Source organism: Antennarius striatus, chromosome 5 (assembly GCF_040054535.1).
Source record: "Antennarius striatus isolate MH-2024 chromosome 5, ASM4005453v1, whole genome shotgun sequence".
Taxonomy (NCBI): Eukaryota; Metazoa; Chordata; class Actinopteri; order Lophiiformes; family Antennariidae; genus Antennarius; species Antennarius striatus.
Genome location: NC_090780.1, coordinates 3,313,176 through 3,331,660, shown reverse-complemented (window position 1 = coordinate 3,331,660; position 18,485 = coordinate 3,313,176). Strand labels below are relative to the sequence as shown.

Here is an 18,485-nt window from a genome sequence, read left to right as displayed (position 1 = left end):
TAATACAGCTGTAATGATGTTTCTGCTGCTGTGATTACGCTTGTTGTTGTTGTTGTTGATGTCAGTCTGGCCCCACTCTGTGTTTTTGTCTCCAGGACTGCATTTTTTTTCCAAAAAGCAAACAGAATATCTCTGAGAATATCCACAGATTAAACCTTCAGCCAGGTCAGCCTCTCGGCATGTGAAGCAAATAGCTGACGATTGAGTTATTATTAATGTCAAATGCCCTCATGTTTAGACCCAAATCCCTTCTACAACAAAAGTTCATATTGATAGAGTAACAAAGAAAATCGGAATCGCAGTTACTACACACACACACACACACACACACACACACACACACACACACACACACAATTGCACTGTGGCTAAAAGTGCATCAATAATAGGAAGAAAAGAGACCCGACAAATTCATCGGGAATATTAATGAAGCTCTGATAACTTGAATAAAAGCAGCATTTATAAATAAATATAAATATGTCTGAGCAGCTTAAACTCTCAACTTAAAGCTGCTCATGTTAATACGTTTCTGATAATGGATCAAATATGACGTATAGGGTTATATTATAGCAGATTATCAGTACTTTATTTTTGCTCTGCTTTACAGTAGTTTGAATCTTCTCTCAGCTCATGGCTCTGGCTCAAACTGCCAGTCATCATCCTCATCCTCATCCTCATCCTCATCCTCACTTGTTCCACCACTAATTGAAACCAGAACAACTGTCGACGACACACGACACCGAGACATTTTAATGCTTTGCTTCGCCATTAGCAGTATGACAGACATGCAGTCCATCTGAGCCTCCTTATCTCCTTACATCACCACCAGGTCAAGGGCAGAGGGGGTATTTGGCAGCCAGATGGGGGATCTTCGTCTCTGCTGCAGCCCGCCATCATCACCATCATCATCATCATCATCGACACAAGCCGGCTAAACCTCCTGGGCTCACACCACCCTCAAGATCAACAGGATCACAGTTTGAGCCGAAGGGAGAAGATTTTTAAATTGCTTTTTGGTCCAAGGCAGATAAACACTGTTAGTAGAAACCGGGATTACGGTTTCATAGGAAAAGGCTAAAAATCACATCATCATATTAATAGATGTGTGACCATGTACACAAATAAAACAACTATTCATTCAAAAAGAACAGGATGTCATCCGTGTTGCTTTTATCTACCATAGCGCCGTCTTTCCGTGAACTGACAAAGATCGTTAGACTGATAAAGGATTAAAGGATGCGTATATAAGATCATTAAGATTAAAATCTAAACATTCTCTAGTTTCACCTTCTCATGTGAATCGGGTTTAAATTATAATTATTTTGTGTGGCACTTAGCTGAATATTTACATTTTGAACAAGAAATTAAATGTTTCCCTTTCATTCTGGGAGCTTCTGATGGACATTTACTCTATCTGTTCTATATTATTTCACAAAACAACATCAATAGGCCAAATGACTGTAATTTGTAGTTTTTGCAAATGAGATATTAGTGATTATTAGTCAGCATTAAGCACAAGTTTCCTTTGCTTCATGCAGGTGAGAAACATCAGCAGCAGAAAACACTCTGATCTTCATTTAAAGGTTTTCTGTCGCTTTGTTTCATGAACAAGAGACGTCCCACCGCATGATTTTTTTCCATAATGTCCTCGCTGCATCTGAAAAAGAATCTACGGTGTGTGAAAAAGAATGTACTGCGTATCTATGGCAACCAGCAAGGTGGATGCAGAGACATCAGTCTCCACAAGGCTGCAGCTCAGCCATAGAGAAAGAGAGAGAGAGAGCGTGTGTGTGTGTGTGTGTGTGTGTGTGTGTGTGTGTGTGTGTGTGTGTGTGTGTGTGTGTGTGTGTGTGTGTGTGTGTATTACAATACTATTTTAAATATCTTAAGGGGAACACAAGGAGATGTTTAGATGTGTTCCTACCCAACAGCCATCCCTCACATCAGGAGGAGTGACTGATCCTGATGCATCTGACCTACGGTTGGGCATTTCCGCTGAGAAATGCTGAGCAGACATATTTTAAGTTACGGTTGACATGCTTCTACTTTTTGGGGCTCATTGCAGCCAAAAGGCAGCGATGTGGGGAAGCCACAGCCAGGCAGTGAAATGCTTTCAGTCCTCCTCTCCTGGTTCTTCTAGCAGCAGAAATCTCTCAGCACCAGGAAACGAATCTGCAGCAGGAACGATGTCAGGACGACGGAAGGAAACTGTATATGAGAAAGAGTGAGTCTGCTAAAGGCAGTGATATAACCACGGAAAAGAACCCGAGGAAAACAATTTGTGTTGTGCCGCAAAATACGACTGTAAGGTTCTTTTACTCCAATAAGACCGACGTGGGCTTTGAACTGAATTCTTCACTAAAGCTGTGTATTAGACGTCAGAGCAAAGCACGGAAACTGGACAGCAGTTAATCCAGACCTGCAGTAACAAAATTTATGAGAACCTACTCAACCTGGTCAAGTCATCTGAAAACGCATTAATGTAGCAGCCTTCAGCCACATGGAGCGTATTGATTTATTCCTCAAATAAATTTTCATTCGCACTTGACTGGACCTAAATGATTGCACCTTTTTTCAAATGCTAATCATTACTAATGGTAGAAGCTTCCGCTTCTGGCCCGGTGAGAATATCTGCCAACATTTGCTCTGCACTGCTGCACTCAATTCACAGAACGACTGATAGGACCTTGCTGCTTCAGTCACGTGAGTGTGTGATGGGACCTCACTACAATGGTGCTGGTCCCACCAGACAGAGCTGGGGGAAAGGGACATCATTTAACCGTGCAGATGAAGGTCTTCCAACTATGCTTTAATTCACCATCAATCAAATTCTAAGTTGGAATACAACTCATCTGCAAAGGAGAGCACAGAAAAGCACTTTGGAAGTTGTTGTTCTTTTTTTTTTTAATCATATATATAAACTCTTCAGTGCTCTTGATGCTTTGCTCTCATGGTTTGCTTTCAGGTCGTCTCAAATCATGTAGAGATGAAATGTCTACAGATTCAATTTAATTATTCACAACCTTCTAAACCAGCAAAAAAAAAAAAAAAAGCTCCACAGATGTCAGAATGATGTCATGGAATAAACAGATGTCCTTCAGAGGATCACTGCTGACATGTGGCCCCACAAAAAGATGAGCACATCTCAGCTCCATGTCTGGATCACACAGGTCAAACCACCAGAATCACCAACATGCAACTTAAATATGTTTTAAAAAAATATAAATAAATAAATAAAATCTGGAATAATGTGGAAGCAAAGACATATTTGTGTTTTTTGGGGGGGGTTTTTTTGTCATGGTCATGTGTTAATTATAAATTCAAGTCACAGCGCGTCAGTCCCGTCAGTGTGTTTGCAGCATGTTAGCATGTAGCTTAGCTGCCGGTGAGGTGCGCCTACCTTTCAGCACCACCACCTCCTCGGTACCGGGCGCGTCCTGCGCCTCCGCGCCGCCGCCGCCGCCGCCCCTGCCGCCGCTGCCGCCGCCGCTGCTCGGGGGCTCGTCCCCCTCAAACAGCTGGTTCACCTCCCCCTGGATGTCCGAGGGGCTCCGGTCGCCGTCGCTCTTGGAGACGGTGAACCTCTGGCTCATGGTTGTCACCAGTGAGACAAGCGAGGGGTGCTCTTATCGCGGTGCGGTGCGGGGTTAATGCGGGAAGGGGGGAGCGGTGGTGGGGAGGAGGGAGGGGGAGAAAGACGTTCTCGATCTGCTGGTTCCTGCGCCCAGGTCTCCTCCTGGGGGGGTGGGTTCAGCTCCGATCACTGTCCGGGAGAACAGCCACTATTGTCAGATGTGTGAAGACAAGTGGTCCAGCACATCAACCGGTGTCTGGTGGATGTCCGCCGGTACCCGGGTCCTAGAGCCGGTGGGCGGCGCGCTCGGTGCCGCTTACCGGAAAAAATCACAACACTTCAAAAAAAAAAGAATTTTTTTGATATTTTTTTTTTTATGTATATACATTTACAACAGATGCGGCCTTTTGTTTTGCGTAGTTTTACATTTTCATGATGCCATGCAAATTGTAGTCCATCCTTTTGGCGTTGCTAGGCAACCACGGAATTACTGTACACCGTCAGTCAGACACGCTGATGTGATTGGTTTCCTGTTGTTAGATTTTTCAGTCAAGTTCATTATGGTGTGTTTCTTCGTTTTCAAGCAAAATGATGCAAAAACATACCAGATACATTTTTATTGAGCAAAGTGAGTCGTTTTGTTCAGTAATCATACTTATTCTCAATAAACACAAGGTGGTAATGAAAAAAAGCTATAGAACATCTGACCAGGGGTGGTTCTAGGCTGGGACATTAGGGGGTCTCGACACCTGACAATATTCCGATGCATAACACATTAATTTTACCATTTCGTCATCCTCATCATTTGTGTAAACGTCAGAGAAAACGAAGACCAAATGTATGGAGTCATGTAAGGAGTTATAATTAAACACATGAGTCAAAGACCACAGACCAATGGGTGGACATGAACTGCTGGTGCGTTGATATATCTAGGCTGGAAGTACACAATACGACATAAATGTAGATATAAGAAAGTTAAATTCTTAATAAAGATTCAACTCAACTTTATTAATCCCCTGCAGGGAAATTGTTTCTACACTCAGGCTGTACATATATATATTAAACAGTCATACAATGTTATGTACAGGCCCCTGAAACAAACAGACAGCACACTAGGGGCCTGTAAGCATGCGATTAGTATAGAGGGAGGTAGAGTGACAGGCAGCGACTTTGTGGTGCGCCCAAATTGAGCAGTTTGTAAGGAACTGCCAAGGCACTGCCGAGTCGCCCCTGAGCAAGGTATATATATATACATATATAAACTCTTTGATCCTGTGTTTGGCTCAATCCTATATGATGCTATTTATGTTTCAAAACTTTATTCTTTTATAGGATTCTTCGTATCTAATTTCAGTTCTTGTATTTTATCTGATCAATGGTCAAAGTCTTTTTATTTTCTATTAGACATGTTCAAGTTTATATATCCTCTCTTAGTTTGAAGTCCTCAAAGATAGATCAGTCCGTAGTCTCCACTGTGCTGTCATATCAGTCCGTAGTCTCCAGTGTGCTGTCATACGCCATTGTGTGTTGGGGTGGGGGGGCCAGGAAAAGAGATATGGACCGTCTGAACAGACTCATCCGCAGAGCGGGCTCAGTGGTCGGGCTGAGCCTGGACTCTGTGGATACGCTTCTGGAGAGCAGGACCATGTCTAAAATTAAGGCTATCATGAACAACACCAGCCTCCACAGAGAGGCTGGGGTCCTCCTTTGTGCCCCGTGCCATCAGGGGGTACAATGACTCTCTCAGGAGGAGCGGGGGGGAGGTGGCGAGGTCAGCACGGGGTTGAATGGATTTAATTTAATTTAATTTTATACTGTTTATATTTTTATACTGTTTTATACTGTTTTATATTGTAATTAAATTCTATACTGTTTATATTTTAATTTTATACTGTTTATATTTTAATACTGTAATATTTTTTACATTTTATAATGTTTATATTTTAATTTTATACTGTTTATATTTTAGTTATAGTTTAATATATAAGTCCTGTTAGTGCTGCATGTGTCTGTTAGTTTAGTGTATGTCTTGTGGTATGTCCTGTGATGTCAGCGTTTCTTTTTCTCCTGGTGTTTAATCCAGTATTTATTCGTTATGTAATGCCTGAGCAGTGGATATATGCAATTTCCTCCGGGATTAATAAAGTATCTATCTATCTATCTATCTATCTATCTATCTATCTATCTATCTATCTATCTATCTATCTATCTATCTATCTATCTATCTATCTATCTATCTATCTATCTATCTATCTATCTATCTATCTATCTATCTATCTATCTATCTATCTATCTATCTATCTATCTATCTATCTATCTATCTATCTATCTATCTATCTATCTATCTATCTATGTATCTATGTATCTATCTATCTATACTGCAGTAATTCATCATTAGCATTAGTAAAAATACAAAATCAGACTGGTATACGATCACTTGAAGGCGATACCACAGATTTAACTGATTCTGAGAAGGTTTGATTGGATGTTCCTGTAAAGAGAACAGAAAAGAACAAATGTTATTTTACAACACTTGTTCTAATCCACACCAATCAAGTACAAGCCTGCGATACATGTTTCCAATCATGTTAGAGTGCTGCACTGTAAGCTGTGAATGCATGTCACTCTAAATAAGTGTGTCCTTAAGTCTGAGTGGGATTTAAACTGAAACCTGCAATCAGGATCAAGTTGAGACAGTTTTTGCTTGTCCAACCGCGTCAGCTCTGCAGAGGTCAAAGGTCAAAGCCAATCGCTTGTTTTCTACCACCTGGACTCCAGGTCATCATCAGTGTAGCTTCATCCCTGCGAGGACTTTTATTGTGTTCATCAGTCAAAGTCACTGCCATTCCTAAATATGACTTCACAGTCTATCATCACAGACGTGTGTGTTGTTAATGACAGTCTTATGGATGTAACTCTAAATAGAAACCATGAATTCTGAATATTCCAAAGGATATTAGAGTCCCAAAGAGTCAATAAGTAGATTTCCTGTTTATTGATTTATATCTCCATTATTGGATATATGTTAACACTTACTTCCCTATCGTCTGGTGTGTGTTTCATTACCGACACAGCTGATGACATCATATTCACGCTGATGCAGTCGGTTTGACAGCACTCGTGCACGCAGAGTATGAAACAAGACGATGGAGCAAGGTGTTTTGGTTCGGTTCCATTTGTTGGTCTCCTTTCTGCCAAAACACTCAACACAGAGTGACTCATAGAAAAACAGGACATAACACTTTCACACAGAGACTAATGAATGCTTCCGCTGATCGACCATATTAAAAACTTAACAACATGGCGCGATGATTGCACACAGTCCAGCCATAGCGTGGGCTTGTGCTTATTCCCGTTTCTGTTTTATTCGACGGTGACAAGCTGTTATTTTTATGCTTTGATTTTTAAGTCTGAACAAAATCTCTGCCTGCAGCGTTTCCTACCATAACCATAATCCTGCTTTGTCAGGCAGGCTGCAGGAAAAGAGGTTAGTGTTTAGAATCTTTCCACCACCAAGCTGACACCATTGTCCTCATGTTTACTGAGGACGTGGAAGATAAACACTTGGTGTACTTGAACATTTCTGGACCTTCCCCTGAACAAATGGACCCTTCACATTGTCTTTAATGATGCTGTAACAAGGCCAAATATATGGTGGGAGAGTCTAGATTTATTTTAAATCACTTTAGTGTATACATTTCTGTGACTTTGCCCATGCTGATTCCACTCTGCTGTGTAGAACCTTTTAAGAGTTAACTGTGAAGAATTTCCAGATTAAGCTCTAGTCATGCCATTTATTTCTCAAACCTCATGTAAACATTTTCAATTTTGGTTTCTTGACATCAGTCTGGACCTGGTCATTCCTATTCACACAGTTACACACTGTCATTGTCAGCCTCTCATCTGACTGATGCCCCTCTGTAGCTCTACTTCATTCCAGCTGCTGTTAAACTCACCCTGCACCTTCTAATTTCATTATTTCATCAGCCTTGTGAGTCTCAGCAGAGTCATCGGCCACCACCTCCTCCACTAGCGATTTCCAGATTCTGGGCATGGTGGGGGGAGGGAAGAGGAGGGTGCGTAGGGTTTAGGGGCAGATGCACCACAAATTCATATCACATATCATCCTCTTATATGTCATTGGTTTGACTGATTAAAAATTATTCTGGTTACGGTGCGCCCTGCTGATCACTTTTTTTTTTCAAGAGAATTAGTGGTCAAAGAGTCGGGTTGTACAGTTCTTCATACATTATCAAGACATTAACAATGGGCCCCCCCCTAGCCAGAAGAAAACAATTCCGCACACCGGTCTGTAGTCACAGTGAAGCTCAGTTTAGTTCAGTTCATTTAGCGCACCCCACTATTTGAGAAGTGCTGCCTTAAGGCAACACTACCAATACCTTTGAATGCTGACTGCTGACTGATCTCGCATTGGCCACAAGAGGATAGCATCAACCAGAACTTGCCACCTACCACCTGCGCAAATGTAACACTGGTCACAAAAGGTGCAGCCTGCTGGCTTCCTCTGATTAGAAGATATTGTGTTTTAGTTTTCATACAAACCGGCGCATCTATCAGTGCTTAGGTTGTTCCATCACACGTGTGTCTCTACAGTTACATTAAAGAAAAAAATGCTGGTGAAAGGATTTGACTTCCTCAAAGGTTTCTAGAGAACTCGCTAAACTCTGTGACGGCCGCCAGGCCATCATAACTCTGTCACACAGTCGGAAGGACAATGAAAGTGGGAGAAATCATCTACACTCTGCTGGAGGTGCTCATTGCTGTTGGCTGCTGTCTTGGTAATATGTTGGTTATTTTGGCGCTGTGGACCAGTAGGAGCATTCAGCAGCCCACTTTCTGTCTGATCGTCTGCCTGGCTGTGGCTGACTTCATGGTCGGATGCGTCGCCATACCGATGGCCGTGCTGGTGGACGGACGAGTGGAGACTTCATTCCACGGATGCGTCTTCATCAGCTGTGTGGTCATCTTGTTGACCCTCGTCTCAGTTCTGTCTCTTGCAGCTATTGCAGTGGACAGATACCTGCGGGTGGTTATCCCTCTCAGGTGAGCTTGATCAGACAGATATATCAGATATATATATATATATATATATATATATATATATATATATATATATATATATATATTTATATTTATATTTATATTTATATTTATATTTATATTTATATTTATATTTATATTTATATTTATATTTATATTTATATTTATATTTGGTACCAGATAATATCACATAATAATAAAATGTTTGTTTTTTACTTTGGTCAGAACACAAAAATAAATCAGAAAGTATTGATCATAATGATCACGTTGTTTTCCCTTTAGGTACAAAATGACTGTAACACAGAGGCATTCTTGGCTTGTGGTGGCAGCGTGTTGGCTGGTTGCAGCAACTCTGAGTTTTGCCCCCATGCTGGGATGGAATAACCATGACCCCCTGTCCAACTCTACTATCGTCTGCCGCTTTATAACAGTGATCCCTTTGTCTTACCTGGTTTACTTATTGTTTTTTATATGCAACCTCATCCCTCTGCTGGTGATGACTGTTTTGTACGGCTATATTTTCTGCACTATCAGAGCAAACCTGCGCAAGAAACCAGGCAGTGCTTTCCAATCCCAGTGTCAAAGCTACTTGAGGAAAGAGAAAGAGCTGGCAGCATCTCTGTCTCTGGTCTTGGCTCTGTTCGCCCTGTCATGGCTCCCTCTTCACATAATGAACTGCATTGCTTACTTCGGTGGACCGAACGTCGTACCGGTGACAGCTTTCTATGTCGGCATCCTGCTGTCCCATGCTAACTCAGCTGTAAACCCAGTTGTATATGCATTCAAAATACCAAAGATCAGGAAAGCATATGTGAAGATACAGAGACGGTTTATCACATGTAGAAAAGAACAGGAAGCTTTACAGTCGAGCCAGACGACAGACAACAACATCAGTTCCATCAAAACTGTGGCCAAACAATAGAATAGAAAAAAATATCATCTCTTGTGTGTTTTCTTTATGATTATACGACTAAACAGAGAGACTCTAAATACAAACATCTTTCTGGGCTTATTCAAATGTATTTTATGAGCATGCTGTCTTTTGTAATGAATGGGGTTTTTTTTAAATTCAATATTCTATTTTTATTCGGCAGTCCTTTCTCTATACTGTACTCTCAAAGTACTCCAAAGTAAAATAGGAAATGGTTGTACTTCCTAAAATACAGTTTCCTTTTAAAACATTGTTTTCAAGACAACCAGGAAGTGAGAATTTCTGGAAAATGCATGTGACTGATGAAATACTTCCTCTGCTGCTCCGACACAGAAAGGGTGCTGTTTTGTTCCAAAATGCCAAAATATTTGTCACTGAATTCTTATTGTTTTCAACCCATTCAACAGTAAAACAGTAATGTAAGAATAGTCACATTGACTATATCACACAACTCTCTCTCTAACTTTATAATACACAGCACTGGATTAATATAACCATTGGATTTATTTCTTCCATTTCCTTTTTTTTTTCATGATGGCAGGTGAGGCACTGATCGCACATCACTGGTGTAAAGCATGAAGTGCTGTTTCTCATTGTCAAGGCACATCTTGACGACTTTCTTAGTTCAGTTGTTGTTTTCTGCCACTAGGGGGTGCCAACGATTGGAAATTCTAAAGCCAAGGCACAAAATCCATTTTGGGTGACATGCCTCTTTCCAGTTATAACTGATGGTATTTTTTAGTCTTTTTTGTTCATTTTTTGCAAGAGTTGGACTGAAAATTGCATAATGACATGTTTTGTTTTTTATGGTGTATGGTGGGTCCCATCCATGAGGCTGGGTACCAGAACTTGGATCACATGGAGAAAAGATGCTGCTGGGGAAATAAAAGGCAGATTGTAGATACATGTCGAAGACTAAATAATGTTAGATTTTAAAACTGTTCAGTTTTTAATGCATATTTACTCATCTTAAATATGTCCAGAGTTGGAAAAGAAGTGCACTGTCTCTTACTAAAAAAGCACTTTTTTCAAGGGGTGTCTAAACTATCTCAGTCAAGGGGGTTGGCTATGAGTGAATGATAATGATGATATTGATACCATCTATTGATGAATAGATGGATCTGAGGAAGAATTCAATAAAACTTGAGAAAGTCCGTGGATTAATGTGACTCTAAACTACATATTCACTTTGTCCAGAGCCACAGTAGGGTCCAGTCCTCTAGCACCTCATCCTTGTCTTCAGCTGCTCTCTGCCTTGTGAGTCACGGTTCTGCTGGAGCCTATTTCAGCTGGATATGGGTGAGAGGCGGGGTACACCCTGGATGAGATGCCAGCTGTCGGTGACTGTACGCCGCAGGAAAGAGTTGATCCTTTGCTGTGAGGCAACAGCGCTACCCCCGGCCGCATCCTGCCTCTAAAACCTCTAGAACCTTAATGGAGTGATTTTATGCTGAAACTACTTTTACTTCTTCAATCAATATATGCACAATACTGTATCAGTTGGAAAAAACTAATTCAAAAGCAGTTAACTTTAACAGTTTGTAATCTTTGTTATATACAGGTTCACATATAGGTTTCAGCTGATATTTTCAAGTCTTCCTATTCTGTAAGAAGTAACTCAGTATATTTTCTAAAATATTGGACAATTTTCTACTAAATGAGTTTCATTAAGCTTATTTATTCTTTAATTCTTATATATTTCTGAAATATTTTTTCCTCCATGAAGTTCATTTCATACCTTAGCGGCCTTGTTACATTCAGGGAAGTAATTAATCCTTTATATCTTTGAGGTTTTACTTGAATTAACCACTGAATTATAAAATTTCCCATCAAACAAGACCTTTAATGAATGCTTTAAGAGTAGAGATTGAGAAAAAAAAACCTTCCCACAAATTTTGTATGGATTTGCAGACCACAATCACCAAAAGAATTATTAAATAATAGTTTCAATGATGGATTTTTGGGTAAACAAGCAACCTAACACTCAAAATGTCCATTGTATTCTAACTATGAAAAACACAAACACTAACACACACACACACACACACACACACACACACACACGGACACACACACACACACAGCTATGCTGTGAGTGTTTTTGTGTTGATGGTCTCGATCAGCGGTCAACTACCCGATGTGTTGACTCCCAGGTCTGTCTGGGGCAGAACTAACTTTATTTATTTATTTATCCATCCATTGCCTTGCAGGTGAGACCACCATAATCATCTCATGCGGTGTTGTCTCACAATATTAATTTGTTTGTTTGTTTGTTTGTTTGTTTGTTTGTTTGTTTGTTTGTTTCCCCTCATGGTCCGCTGGTTTCCCTCAGGAGTCGTAGGAGACAAAGCAAAGAGCTGAAAGAGAATTAAAATTAAAAGGATGGGGAACAGAAAACGGCATAACATTATAGAAAATCATATCTTTGCTGCTCTACTACTGATGATAAAGACACAATTCCAAGATTTCCAGGGTGAAGTAGAAGTGGTAGTTTGACAAGCGGCAAAGAGGTTTTTACTTTAGGAATCTTCAAATTTAGAGGATTCTCCTTTCAAAATGTTACTTTAACTTTTGTATTTGTTTACCATGTAAATAAATTTAAATGTCAAAAAATCTCTCTTTTTTTGTATTTTTTTAGTCATTGGCGATGGGAATTGTTGTGGGACTGTGTTGTGATAGCTGTTTCTGCTTGAATGGATTCTTCATAAAGATTTAATGACTTCCATGTTTTGTCTCCTTGTTGGCACCCAGTCAGAAATCTTGAACTCCATTCAAGTTCAAGTCTCTTGAAGTCTGTCTGATAAGATTTTTTTTCTTTCTCTTGATCTTCCAAACCCCCATTTATTCACAGCCCTGAACCCACAAACCAACACATGACACGGGTTCTGAGTTCATTTCTACACACATTTCAGGTAAACGACACTTGGCAGGACTCCAAAGCAAAGAGAATTATTGGGAAAGCAGAGGTAAAGTTACTGCTGGCTGTGTTATAACACTTGGCAGTGTTTTTGTGTGCTCTATCTGTCCGTCAAAGGCTTTGAGTTCAACACTAGTGGAGAAAGCTAAACAAGATGGGAATATTGGATGTGTGTCAGCTGTTGAACAGGCTGAAGGGACAAACATATCAAGGTTTGTACTGTTAAAGTACACGCATGACAGTCAGCAAACAGAAAGTGTACACTGTGTGATATTATCCAAAGGGAGTAAAACTGATTTTACAACATAGATGAACGGATGCAGAGAAGAAATATCTATCTCAATTATTTATGATGTCAATGGATACTAAATTTAAATTACAAAATGAGGGGAACAGTAGAATGACAAAGAAAATTAAAATAATTGAAGGAATATATGAATATATATATATATATATATATATATATATATATGTGTGTGTGTGTGTGTGTGTGTGTGTGTGTATATATATATATATATATACACACACACACACACACACACACACATATATATATATATATATATATATATATATATATATATATATATATATATATACACACACACACACACACACACACACATATATATATATATATATATATATATATATATATATATATATATATATATCGGTTGCCTCCATCTAACCTTTTCTTCTGTGTCCTCTTCTCTCACACCAACTACCTTCATGTCCTCTTTCATTACATCCATAAACCTCCTCTTTGGTCTTCCTCTAGGCCTCCTGCCTGGCAGTTCAAAACTCAGCATCCTTCTACCAATATATTCACTATCTCTCCTCTGGACATGTCCAAACCATCTCAGTCTGGCCTCTCTGACTTTATCTCCACAACCTCTAACATGTGCTGTCCCTTGATGTACTCATTCCTGATCCTATCCATCCTGGTCACTCCCAGAGAGAACCTCAGCATCTTCATCTCTGCTACCTCCAGCTCTGTCTCCTGTCTTTTCCTCAGTGACACTGTCTCTAGACCAAACAACATCGCTGGTCTCACCACAGTTTTGTACACCTTTCCTTTCATTTTAGCTGAAACTCTTCTATCACACATCACACCTGACACTTTCCTCCACCCGTTCCATCCTGCCTGGACACGCTTCTTCACCTCTTTTCCACACTCTCCATTGCTCTGGACTGTTGACCCTAAATACTTAAAATCCTCCACCTTCTTGATCTCTTCTCCCTGTAACCTCACTCTTCCACTTGGGTCCCTCTCATTCACACACATGTACTCTGTCTTACTGCAGCTAACCTTCATTCCTCTCCTTTCCAGGACAAACCTCCACCTCTCTAGCTTCTCCTCCACCTGTTTCCTGCTCTCACTGCAGATCACAATGTCATCTGTAAACATCATAGTCCATGGAGATTCCTGTCTAACCTCGTCTGTCAGCCTGTCCATCACCATAGCAACAAGAAGGGGCTCAGAGCTGATCCCTGATGCAGTCCCACCTCCACCTTGAACTCCTCTGTCACACCTACAGCACACCTCACCACTGTCTTACAGTCCTCATACATGTCCTGCACCGCTCTAACATACTTCTCTGCCACTCCAGACTTCCTCATACAATACCACAGTTCCTCTCTGGGTACCCTGTCATCAGCTTTCTCCAGATCTACAAAAACACAATGCAGCTCCGTTTGGCCTTCTCTGTACTTCTCTATCAACATCCTCAAAGCAAATATTGCAAATGTAGTACTCTGTTTCGGCATGAAACCATACTGCTGCTCACAAATGTTCACTTCTGCCCTTAGTCTAGCTTCCACTACTCTCTCCCATAACTTCATTGTATGGCTCATCAGCTTTATTCCTCTGTAGTTGCCACAACTCTGCACATCTCCCTTGTTCTTAAAGATGGGCACCAGCACACTTCTCCTCCACTCCTCAGGCATCTTCTCACAATCTAAGATCCTGTTGAACAACCCAGTCAGAAACTCTACCGCCACCTCTCCTAGACACTTCCAAACCTCTACAGGTATATCATCAGGACCGACTGCCTTTACACTCTTCATCCTCTTCAATGCCCTCCTCACTTCATCTTGACTAATCTTTGCTACTTCCTGGTCCACAGCAGTCACCTCTTCTAGTCTTTGTTGTCTCTCATTTTCCACGTTCATCAACTCTTCAAATTACTCTTTCCATCTTCCCATCACACTACTGGCACCTGTCAATAGACTTCCATCCTATCCTTAATCACCCTAACCTGCTGCACATCCTTCCCATCTCTGTCTCTCTGTCTTGCCAACCTGTATAGATTAGTCTCTCCCTCCTTACTGTCCAACCTAGCATACAAGTCATCATAAGCTTCTTGTTTGGCCTTTGCTGCCTCTACCTTCACCTTACGCTTCATCTCCCTGTACTCCTGTCTACTCTCCTCAGTCCTCTCAGTGTCCCACTTCTTCTTAGCTAACCTCTTTCTCTGTATACACTCCTGTACCTCCTCATTCCACCACCAAGTCTCCTTATCTACTTTCCTTCCAGATGACACACCAAGTACTCTCCTACCTGTCTCCCTGATCACATTAGCTGTAGTTTTCCAGTCATCTGGAAGCACCTCATGGCCACCCAGAGCCTGTCTTAACTCCTTCCTAAAAGTCATGCAACACTCTTCCTTTTTTAGCTTCCACCATTTCGTCTTCTGCTCTGCCTTTGCCCTCTTCATCTTCCTCACCACCAGGGTCATCCTACACATCACCATCTTATGCTGTTTGGCTACACTCTGCCTACCACTACTTTGCAGTCACTGATCTCCTTCAGATTACACCGTCTACACAGCATGTAGTCTACCTATGTGCTCCTACCTCTGCTCTTATAGGTCACCCTATGTTCCTGTCTCTTCTGGAAGAAAGTATTCACTACAGCCATTTCCATCCTTTTTGCAAAGTCAACTACCATCTGTCCTTCTGCATTCCTCTCCTGGATACCAAACCTGCCCATCACCTCCTCATCACCTCTGTTTCATGCACCAACATGTCCATTGAAGTCTGCACCAATGACAACTCTCTCACTTCTAGGCATGCTCTGCATCACTTCATCAAAGTCCAGCCAGAATTTCTCCTTCTCCTCCAGCTCACATCTTAACTGTGGAGCATACCCACTAACAACATTGAACATCACACCTTCTATTTCTAGCTTCAGACTCATCACTCTATCCGACACTCTTTTGACCTCCAGGACATTCCTAACAAACTCCTCCTACAAGATAACTCCTACTCCATTTCTTTTCCTATCTACACCATGATAGAACAACTTGAACCCTGCTCCTAAACTTCTAGCCTTGCTACCTTTCCACCTGGTCTCCTGGACACACATTACGTCTATTTTCCTCCTCTGCATCATGTCAACCAATTCTCTACCTTTTCCTGTCATAGTTCCTACATTCAACATCCCTACTCTCAGTCCTATACTCTTCGTTCCTCTTCTCTCTCTATCTACGAACGCACTTTCCTCCTCTCCTTCTTCGACCAACAGTAGTCCAATTTCCACCGGTCGTTGTTAACCCAGGCCATGACCGATCCGGTATGGAAGTCATAGGTTTGATTCACATCTTTGATTTGGCAAAACGTTAACGCCGGATGCCCTTCCTGACGCAATCCTCTGTATTTATCCGGGCTTGGGACTGGCACAATAAGACACTGGCTTGTGTCCTCTTGTGGCTACATTTGTCCTCTTGTGGCTACATTTATCCTCTTGTGGCTATACATATATATAAATAATAAATTATAATTTATACAGTGAGCCCTCGTTACTCGCAATTAATGCATTCCAGGAACCACCCGCAACACCGGAATTCCACAAAATTCCAGACGGCTGGACCAGATCAGGTCTCCCCAAGACTCCTTCGAGCTTGTGCTTCGGAACTAGGGGACCCCTGCACTGATTGTTCGACCTCAGTCTGCAGCTGGGGAGGGTCTCGTTACTGTGGAAGACCTCCTGCATCGATCCTGTAACCAAGAAAGGGCGCCCTATTGAGCTCAATGACCACCGACCGGTCGCTCTTACCACCCACATAATGAAGACCCTAGAGTGACTGGTCCTGGAGCTCATGCATCCACAGGTGCAGGGTGCGATCTACCCTCTCCAGTTCACCTATCAGGCCCCGGTTGAGGTGGACGATGCCGTCTTGTACCTCCTCCACCGGGTGCTCTCCCACCTGCACGTCGGGGGCTGTGCTGTCAGGGTGCTCTTCTTTGAGTCCTCGAGCGCCTTTAACACCATTCTGCCCAGGCTTCTGCAAGACAACCTGGCTTCGATGGCTGTGTATCCCTACCTAGTGAGCTGGATCACTGATTATCTAACAGACAGACCCCAGTATGTCCATATGGGGGACTGTATGTCTTCTATAGTGACCAGCAGCACGGGGGCTCCAAAGGTGACCATAGTCTGCCCCCTTCTCTTCACCCTCTACACATCGAACTTCAAATACAACTCGGATACATACCGCGTACAGAAGTACTCCCATGACACCGTGATTGTGACATGTATGAAGAAGGGTGATGAGGGGAGTACAAGGCATTGATGGCAGACTGGAGTGGTGCCAACACAACAAGCTCCAGCTCAACGTCTCTAAGACGAAGGAGATGGTGCTGGATTACCGGTAGACACCGCCCTCTTCACAGCTAGTGGTCATTGAGGGCAGTGAGGTGGAGGTGGTTAGAAATTACAAATATCTGGGGCTGCATTTAGACAGCAGACTGGACTGGTCACTCAACACGGACTGTGTGTACATGAAGGAGCAGAGCAGGATGTACTTCCTGAGGAGGCTGGCCTCCTTCAACATCTGTCCTGAGCTCCTTCTATCAGTCTGTCGTTTCCAGTGTACTATCATACTGCATTGTGTGTTGGGGTGGCGGGGGCAGGAAAAAAGACATGTACCGTCTTAACAGACTCATCCGCAGAGCCGGGTCAGTGGTCCAGAGTCCAGACTCTGTGGGGATGCTTCTGGAGAGCAGGACCATGTCCAAATACAGGGCTATCATGAACAACACCAGCCACCACCTTCTCCCAGCAGAGAAGCACCTGCTGTCACACAGCGCCTCCACAGAGAGGCTGAGGTCCTCCTTCATGTCCTGTGCCATCAGGGGGTACAATGTCTCTCTCAGGAGAATGGGAGGGGGGGCGTCAACACGCGATATAATGGAGGGGAGGAGATGGGATGTCAGCCTGTGCTGCAGTGTAGTGTGGCCAAGGTGATGTGGTGCAGTGACATTGGGATAATGACGTGTCTCACCATGTAAGAAGGATGTACCTTACCCACCAGGTGGGCCTCCTGCTGTCTATCACTGTTATTCTATTTTATACTCTTTGTTCTTTAGTTTAGTAGTGTATGTCCTGTTAGTGTCGTATATGTCTGTTAATGTAGTGTATGTCTTGTGGTATGTCCTGTGATGTCAGTGTTCCTTTTTATGTCTTGAGCAATTTCCTCCGGGATTAATAAAGTGTCTGTGTCTGTCTGTCTTTTTCATGCTTTTGCTACTCACTACGCTTCTTTCAATAATTTTAATTTTCTTTGTCATTCTAGTGTTCCCTTCATTTGGTAATTTAAATTTAGTTTCTGTTTACGTTCACAGAAATTTCTAATACTGTATGTGGAAATAAAACTTACAGAGGGTTGTACTGTATATCTTTACTGACTCTGGTGATTGGAGTAAAAATCACGCTGATCAAACATTAATAAAGAAGGTCAAGGCTGGAGGGTGTCAACTTTAAATATTTACATTTAAGGGCAAACACCGCCTCAGATTATCGAGCTACTTGTATTTTAAAATATTTTTTTCATGAGTTATTTCCCTTTAAATGGTGTTACATACACCTTTTGGTGACTCCTTATTATAGAAAATGTATTCAAAAATATCCTGAGACACGTGAGAAACAAATTTCAGAACAGTGTTGCTCTTACAGGACCATTTTAATAGAATAGGATTAATCTGGGTTCAGGCTGGAA

The 18,485-nt window shown here is 41.8% G+C and overlaps 2 protein-coding genes across 2 annotated transcripts in view; one reads left to right on the top strand and one right to left on the bottom strand.

The window, feature by feature from the left end:
• slc12a5a (solute carrier family 12 member 5a) overlaps positions 1-3,593 on the bottom strand; it is a 142,465-nt gene extending 138,872 nt beyond the window's left edge. Inside the window, exon 1 of the mRNA XM_068314695.1 lies at positions 3,401-3,593. Within this exon, the coding sequence (XP_068170796.1) occupies positions 3,401-3,593 (193 nt within the window). The remainder of the gene's footprint in view (positions 1-3,400) is intronic.
• A 4,716-nt stretch (positions 3,594-8,309) lies between these two features.
• LOC137594937 (adenosine receptor A1-like) lies at positions 8,310-9,557 on the top strand. Its single transcript, XM_068314638.1, has 2 exons — positions 8,310-8,638; positions 8,918-9,557. The coding sequence occupies exons 1-2, from the start codon at positions 8,310-8,312 to the stop codon at positions 9,555-9,557; spliced, it is 969 nt and encodes a 322-aa protein (XP_068170739.1).
• The last annotated feature ends 8,928 nt before the right edge of the window (positions 9,558-18,485 follow it).

Excerpts from the sequence above, each read along its gene's own strand:
- LOC137594937 (XM_068314638.1), top strand. The coding sequence starts at position 8,310 with ATGAAAGTGGGAGAAATCATCTACACTCTGCTGGAGGTGCTCATTGCT. Across the intron at positions 8,639-8,917 it reads CGGGTGGTTATCCCTCTCAG|GTACAAAATGACTGTAACAC; the intron begins GTGAGCTTGATC and ends TTTTCCCTTTAG.